General features: G+C 37.6%; 1 protein-coding gene across 1 annotated transcript; it reads right to left on the bottom strand.

The window, feature by feature from the left end:
• Window positions 1-395: 395 nt before the first annotated feature.
• Window positions 396-6,228, bottom strand: GORASP1 (golgi reassembly stacking protein 1, 65kDa). The gene is made up of 8 exons (XM_009581573.1): window positions 6,133-6,228; window positions 4,880-5,083; window positions 4,117-4,203; window positions 3,641-3,771; window positions 2,922-3,063; window positions 2,135-2,279; window positions 1,618-1,776; window positions 396-916 (listed from the first exon to the last, which is right to left on the bottom strand). The coding sequence occupies exons 1-8, from the start codon at window positions 6,226-6,228 to the stop codon at window positions 633-635; spliced, it is 1,248 nt and encodes a 415-aa protein (XP_009579868.1). The 3' UTR covers window positions 396-632.
• Window positions 6,229-8,215: the final 1,987 nt, after the last annotated feature.

Genomic DNA, 8,215 nt, shown 5'->3' with positions numbered 1-8,215 from the left:
AACTGTGAGATGACCACATGATCCATTGAAGAGCTGAAGTGAATGACAGGACCCACCCACCCGATTTTGTCCTATCTCTATGCTGCAAATTCAAACCATGTGGTACTTCCTTTCCTGCAAAAGTAGTTGTAGAGAAGGTATGTGAACAACTGTTACAGAGAAGGGAAACTCTAAAACAAGTAGGAAATGCCTTGAAAGTCACAAGAACTGTCAAATTGAGGCATAGCATTAGAAAAGCTTTCTAGCAAGTCAAAACCATAAATAGGTGGGGGTTTTTTAATGCCATCAATCATACTGAGAAAAATCATCAAGTGTCACTGTTCAGGCAGAGTGCCTTCATAAATACATTCAGGAGCATGTGTAGTCAAATGTGAATTCAGGAACTTGATGTTTTGCCAGTCTCCAACTTGTTTCTGCATTAATTTCTCCACTAATTTGGTGATCAATCCACAGGTCAATCCATTAAACAATGATTGGAAAAGACAACAGGATATGTACTTCATATGATTTCTTTTATAATATTGTCTACACTAACAAAATAGAATAACTGTAATTCTTTCCAAGATCAGAAAAATATTCCAAGCTGTAGTATTACAGCATATGGCAGTCTGTAAACAAAAGCAGCATCCATTTCACTCATGATCTTGTGCAGCTTCTTCTTCTTTCTGTTCACATGCTGCTTCATCATCTGGTTTCACCGGAGTAGTGGTTAACGAGCTCTCAATACTGTTTAAGAGCAGCTTTGTTTCTTGGTTATTGGGATCAGTTCCTAGTGTTGTTTTTGAAGAAATTTCATTAGGAAGAGCAAAAGAAGGTAAAGATGGAATTGAAGGCAGTAGGTCATCCAACTTGGGCTGCTTGACTGAGCCTTCAGAATACATGGTTACATCTTCAGGGTCCAAAGCTGTGGCGTGTTCTGGGAAATGGAAATTGTAAAAAAACCAAAAGCTGTCAGGCTAACAGACAGTGCCTCTGGTTACCATACGTCTAGAAAAATCAGCTTGGATGAGATACCTCGTACAGGCACATAACCGGATTCACAAGTGTCAAATACATGGGCTATGTTTACTTGGTTCTCCCCACATCCAGAAAATCTGATGGTGCAAGCAGGTTTTTAAGAGGCCACAGACGATTTGGTCTGCTGTATTCTTATGCTAGAAATGTTTTACTTTGTATTACAACTCTTAGTTACCCCACCTTTTAAAAAGCAAAGGCATCCATAATGTGAAGATACTTTTTTTTTTTTAAATAGAAAAGTCACTATTAAGATGACTGCAATTTTGTTTTCACTTTACAACTGTGAAGACAAGCTTGTGGTACAAGAATTCATTTACACTGATTTTAGAAATACCTACTTTTAAGGTCAGTTTAATTGGGATCATCAACATTTTCATTTAAAGACACACATTCTATAATCTTATAAAAAAGCCTATTAGTTTTTGTCCACTTCTACATCTGATTTCTGCCACTTTTTCCATCTCATTTTAGCCAATCCCCTTTCTGATTTTTCTTAAAATTGGCTTATTTCCAAAAGGCATGATAGCATTGAACAGGCATGAGTTGGCACCATCCCAGAAATTAGATCAGAGGCCTAAAGGAAATCTTGAATACACTTACCAAAATAAGCAGAAGTGTCATTGGTCAACATCATTAACTTTTCAGTGCCTGCTAAAGCATCTGCTGCTGGCATGTTGGAGGAGGCAGATGAAGACATGTTGGACACTTCTGTTAAGTGAGTGAGTTCAGGAAATGAAATACCAGACATATCTAGAAATCCTTAAGGAGAAAGCAAATATTACAGTACTGGTTTAGATACAACACAAAATTCTAGATTCAAAAAGACGTTTTATCCAGACTGAAGTGAGTGAAGTCCCCTCCCCGCTAAATGCAAATAAATTTAACCTAAAAGTTAGCTGACATCAGTGGAAAGAGACTTCTGCAGAATATTAACCTCAGTCAGGCTCACAGTACCCAAATTCCACAGTTCTGAAATCCAGTGAAGTCAAAAGCTTTAAGGAAAACAACCACCAATGCTCACAGTTCTGTATTTAAGTCTCAAACTTGTTTAAGACCTTATTAGTTCACTGAGATGTCCTCTAAAGAATTGCTGAAAAAAGCACCGAAGAAAATATACCTGGATCCATAACTCTCTGGAGAGGGGGAGGAGGAGAAAGTGAGCTTTCCGGTGAATAACCACTCACTTCTTGATCTGTGGAATGATCCAAGTTCCTAACTATTTCAGAGTTGTCACTCTGAGAAGTAGGTGCCAATAATGGAGTCTGGAATAACACAGTAAGAAGGAAAAGCATCTTTTTATATTGAAAGCTCCACCTGAAGAAGACCTTCCTATGAAAGCATTCTGCCTCAGTCTCCAAGTATGCCAATTCAGAGAGAACCTATGATGCTGAAACCGATAGGCATGCCACTGCTTAGGACATGTTCCAATGTAGCCTTTTAAAGCCAGTACGTTCTCAGAAGAACTTATATATATACTTAATTCTTGTAGGTGTATTTTATTTCCTAGTGAGAAGGGTATTCTTCTAATGTGGTTCTCATTGACTGATACAGCTGTAGTATGCAAGCCATTAAAACAGGAAGAAAATATCTGCCAAAAATTATCAGCCAACACTGGTGAAAGAGTAATTGTAATATATGTAATTCCACCCAAATACAGTGAGGAATATGGAAGAATGCCAGCTGAAAGTTTGAGAAAATAAAGGGTACACCTCGGCAAACAGAGTTTCTCGCTCATGCTACCCCTCCTGTCATCTGCTCAGCATCATCAGGTCTCACTTTCCCATCACCTAACTCCATTTTGTTCAAGCAAAATTGTATGCTGTACTCAAATATACTGTATTATGAATGTTCCAACAAGTAGAAAATTTTGAAACTCCAGAAAACATAACTGATTTCTTACATACCTCTGTGTAACCATTAGTAGACAGTACAGGAGTTCCAGCTTCTGGTAAGGGTGAAGGTGGTTTGCTTTCTGACTTTTTCTTTGATACTATAGACTGTGTTGGAATTCTGTGCAAATAGCCATATCCAATACCACATCCTAAACTGTACAAGAAAAGTAAAACAAGACTTGAGAAAAAGGTGTTCTTAACAAAGCTAGTAAGTGTTTTAAGTTTTGACTCTTTAAAACAAGAAGAGTTTGAGTCTTTAATCTATAGCAAGAAACACCTACCTGCAAGAATCATTTCACTTACTTAATAGTACTCAAGGAGCACTCTGCAACTGACATTTAGACATACATAGCTTAGCTTTTAGTTGATTATTTTTATATCTTTACAAAATATATAATCTGACCCAATTTGGATTTTGTTCTTGTTTTAACCAAATGTTTGACTCTGAGAACGTAGCTAGTGAATCCGCTACCGGGGAAGTCAATACAGGTTTTGCCATTGGTTTCAACTCAAACAGGATTAGATCCAGAACATGCCTAATTCCTTGTTCTAAGCTTTTTTTTTTTAATGGAAAGATGAACAGTTTTGTGTGACAAGTAAGAAAACAAGGCTTAACTTGAAAACAACAAGCTGTAATCAATAATAATAATAATAATAATACTCTTAACAGGAGCTCATTTACAGTGAGTATATAACCTGTCATCAGCCAGTGACTGTCCGGAGATCAGTACCTTCCTTCTCCACCCCAAGCTCCATTGGGAGTCACAACTACCTCTCGAATGGAATCTGCTTCAGTGTTATAAACCATCAGCTTCAGTGGCTTCCCCTCATGGGATTCAATCAGTGAAAAGAAATCCTCTGACTAAGAAAAAAAAAAATAGTAGTTATTAAACTCAAATGTGTAAGACAAGGAGCTGGAAGCAAGTTAGCATTTTACACAGTTATTTACTTCAACATGAGATATTAAAAACCCAAACACAGACTAAAACTTACTAGTGTGAGCAACTTTTTTTATTGTCAGATTAAAAAAGGTAATGTTTACCTCGAGCTTAAAGCATCTGTCATAAACATCAACTTCCCAAAATCCCAAAACACTATCCCCATACATTTGATGTACACGAAATTAGGTTTATAAAAAAGCCAAACCCTACAACATACACTTGGCAGGCATGAAGACAATCACTACTTGAAGGAGCATGCGCCCTACCTCCTGAAGAATCTGATCAGATCCAACAATGTAGTCAGTGTTCGGCTGGAGACCAGCGAGAGCTGCAGGAGATGCAGGTTCAACATCCTGTGAAAGAATGACATGTGTCATCTGCACTCGCAGCAGGATAAACCATCCCAAGATAAAAAGGAAATCTACCTCCAAAAGCAACAGAAGGAAAGAACATTTTATTTATGGGACAAAATAGAAGCCCTTGAACAGTCTACATCTAGGTGTGACATCTCGTAAAACATGCTGAACAAGAAGGACCAAGATACTACCAGTTCAAAATGAGATACTCTGAAGATGTTGAAAAGTTGCATTTACTTAACCAGAAACAACAGTCTTTCCTATTCTGTTCTACTCTTTCAGCTCTCCCTCTTAATTTTTAAATAATTTTTTGGTGCTTTTTGTAACATTAATATTACTTTGATGACGTTCAGCCAACACAGAGGCACCTATCGAGCCAGAATCTTTTTTGCTTTTGCCATTGATTCTTTAACTTAAGACAGAAAAACCTTCTCCCCATCACAAACTATTTGGTCTGGTTGGATGGAGTTATTTTTCTTCACAGCGACAGGCAACACTAACAGTCACCCACTACTTGTCCATATTCAAATAGCTCAGACAAACTTTCAAGACTGCGTTCCCTTCTTCTGTATGATTTCAGCACTGTACTTCTACAGACAAGTTACTTCTAAATGTTACACTTTAAAACAAGGTTGTATGAACACTAACGAGCCACCGAAGAATTCTGTCTCACCAAAACGTGCCATACGTGTTCACTGGCTCCCTGGAAACTGCAGAACCTCACACTGGCTCCAAGAAGACCTTGTCCTCCCCACATGTTACTGGGGATCACCTCCACCTCTCTTATTTTCATTGTTTTGATATTATACACCTCCAGCTTCACTGCTTTTTCAGCATTTGCCTTCAGCAGATCTTTCAACATATTGTTTTCTTTATTCTGTAGAGCACAGAAAGAGATATATGATTAACATTATTTCTAGTTGCACCTGTACTATAGATGTCATGTCTGTGGCAGAATTTGAAAACAAAGAACCAAAACTGTCAAAGTTTAGGCTCTGTGTCTCACAATCGGTCCCAGCAGTTCAATTTTCTTTTATTAGAAAGTAGTCAGTACTGTCAGTTCATGTCCCTTTACATAAATACTTACTATTATTCAGTTTCATCACTTACTTTCCCATTCTTCATAACTGCTATTAAATAACAATAGCAATCTTAGATCTTTACTACGTAGTCGTAACAACAAGCAGCAACATTTTGCTTCGTGCCTCTGATCCCAGTCCTTACACAATAACCCTTCAAAGTCATTGCAAATTGACTGTGAAAGGACAGACTATTTGCCAGTAGCTTAGAGAACTATCATTATTTCTGTCACGTTAAAAGATTGATCTTCCACCAAAATCCACCATTATAACAATCATTTCCAGAAAGACACCCCCACTAATGAGAGCAAGACAAACTTACTGAATTCAGCTTGTATGTAGCTAGGATGAAGCATACGGCCAAAGCCGTGAGCCTTTTAAACCAAAAAACCACCAAACCAAAACTCAACTCTTTTTTCATAACTCACCATACAGGAACTGTGTTACCAGGCTTAAGTATAAGCAGACAGGCCATGATTCTTTTTCATGTTTTATCAAATGTTGAAACAAGTTTGTTTAAACAAATGTTGAGCTCTTACCATTGACTCACCAGTTCAATATTCACCTTGTGGCAGAAAATATGCATGAATGAGTAATATAATAAACATTGTGTTAATCTGTTAAGAAGTTAAGGCCACTAAAGGCATAAATAAGACTTTCTTCAAATTTGGATCCAGACAGAGAGGAGATTTTGAACACCACCAAGTTTTCCTTTACCTTGTTAATGCCATATACAATGTCCAATATGAAAATCTTTCTTTACTGTGACAGCTTTGGCTTCTACCTTTCATCATTACAATACCCGTAATTCGTGCAGGGGAAAAAAATAAAATCATTTGAGGCTTACAAGCCTAGTGTGTCCTATCGCAATGATGAAATCAAAGAAAGGTTCCAGTCCTCCTTGTTGAGCTGGGGAGTTTTCTTGAACCTGCAAAACATACATTTTATTTTTATTATACATTGATCTCTAGTTACAGTAAGAGGGACAGCGTTAATCTTTACACTTGATTCAATATTTACTTTTGAGTTGAACCAGAGATGAGATACCAAATGACAGACCTTGGAAGCAGTCCACAATTGTGAACTTACGTTTATAGAACTATGAACAACTGGTGTCCTAATTAAGCTGTGAAAAACAGGTTTTGAACTCCACACAAGACACAAGTATTGTGATGCAAAGTACATAGCATGGCATTATTAAATACTGAGGGCTTCAGAGAAGGGCTTATTTTTCAAAGTGCTGCTTCAGGATTTTCTTCCATGCTATTAATAGCCTGAGCACACTGGGAGTCCCCAATTTCATCACAGCCATTTTTTACATAAACACAATTTACAGCATATTAGAATGGGAACACTTAAGAGACTATGCTACAAATGCACGGCTAATGACAAGTACTGGTCAAGAAGATTGCCATCACTTACAAGAGATTCATAAGAAATGAGAGTTACACCTCAATTTCATTATAACCAAGTTATTGTAAAACAGATGTAATAAAGAAATATAAAGAACACCTATTAAAGTGCATTCACACCAGGATGCAACCCACCAAAAATTACACAGAACTTGATATATGCCGAGCATATGAGAGTATACCCACTTCAAAGTATACTAACAAAGCAACACGATAGGGAACCATTGCAAACATGCTAACAGTTCACGCTGCTTGTAACTTTACTTTTGTGAACTCAGCAGTACAGCCCTTAACCTGCAACGTATTTGACTCCTGAAAGCCACCCCACAATTTAAGTGCCAAGTTACAACCCATGCATCATCTAAACTAAGAAGTTCATTGCTAGCAAAGTTAAAACTGCTACATTTTATATTTGTATTTTGCTACGAAACTGACTTTTTTGTTTTTTTTTCAAATAAGTTGTAACAGTATTGGGGCTTTTGCTGGCATAACTGTCTATGCAAGTTATAAAATATACATAAGTAATAGCACAGTTACTTCAGCAAAAGCTTTTAAAGCAAAAAAAAAAAATCATCCTTTATTATTAAACAGTCAAGACTGACCACTGTAACCACAACTGGAGTAGGAAGTATTAACTTTCATCACAACCCTAAATTGCATCAAAAGCAAACAGCTAGCTTATACTGAACCAAGCTGAAGGTTAAAAAGAGTCTACCCTACATCCCAATTCTAGATAATGCGCAAGAAGCATTACAATGAAACTATGATGTAACACAATGTCAAGGACGAAAAGGTACACAAAAAAAATTACGTGGAAGTTATTATGGAGCTCATGACATCGTTCATTGTTCAGATGTCTAAAAGCCATACAGATTCCCACACGAAGCTGGAAGTTGTAAAAAATCCTGCAGTATTTGGTTTTCAAAATGACACCGTATCAAAAGCGGTATGAATTGCCTGGAAAAAACTTTGTCTCCTGCATATTGTAGATCACCGAAATCATCCTCCAGTACAGAAAACTGAGCAGTATCCTGCACTTAACATAAAAGGAGGAGGCATTCCGTGACCAACAGTCATTTCTGATGGAGTTAGAACTCAGTTAAGGAGACTGAAAAAAGCAGATTACGTAACAACACTGGTACCCCAAACACATCTTGTGATATTGAGAAACACAAACTGCCGATGAGGTGGAAAGCAGCATGGGGCAACAACGTTTCTTATTTCAGGGAGGAAGACCACCAACTAAATGAAATGATAACTTACGCAACAACTGCTATCAGCAATACCTCTGCCTATATTTAAGCTCCAAGATATGCATTTAAACCAATGTGCATGCAGACAATTTGCCAGCTAGAGGAGTTACAACAAATTTGCATCTACACACAGCGCCTGTGAGAAGCAGTCCCTCAGGAAAACACTGGCTGGAGCAGGAATTAACCCCCAGCCAAGATGCTGTAAAGATCCGCAGAGAAATTAGTCAAACCTTCAAGTCAAGGGAATTTGGAGGGGAGCGGGAGG

Source organism: Fulmarus glacialis, unplaced genomic scaffold (assembly GCF_000690835.1).
Source record: "Fulmarus glacialis isolate BGI_N327 unplaced genomic scaffold, ASM69083v1 scaffold1730, whole genome shotgun sequence".
Classification (NCBI taxonomy): Eukaryota; Metazoa; Chordata; class Aves; order Procellariiformes; family Procellariidae; genus Fulmarus; species Fulmarus glacialis.
Note: the sequence above shows the minus strand (reverse complement) of the source record. Positions and strands in the feature narration are given on the sequence as shown.

What these genes read in the sequence shown, in the direction of transcription:
- GORASP1 (XM_009581573.1), bottom strand. Translation starts at nt 6,228, where the DNA reads ATGTATGTTTTGCAGGTTCAAGAAAACTCCCCAGCTCAACAAGGAGGA. An exon ending in AACACGTATGGCACGTTTTG is followed by an intron (nt 4,204 to 4,879) that starts GTGAGACAGAAT and finishes ATTCTTTCACAG; the next exon opens with GATGTTGAACCTGCATCTCC. An exon ending in CTGATCAGATTCTTCAGGAG is followed by an intron (nt 3,772 to 4,116) that starts GTAGGGCGCATG and finishes TTTTTTTCTTAG; the next exon opens with TCAGAGGATTTCTTTTCACT.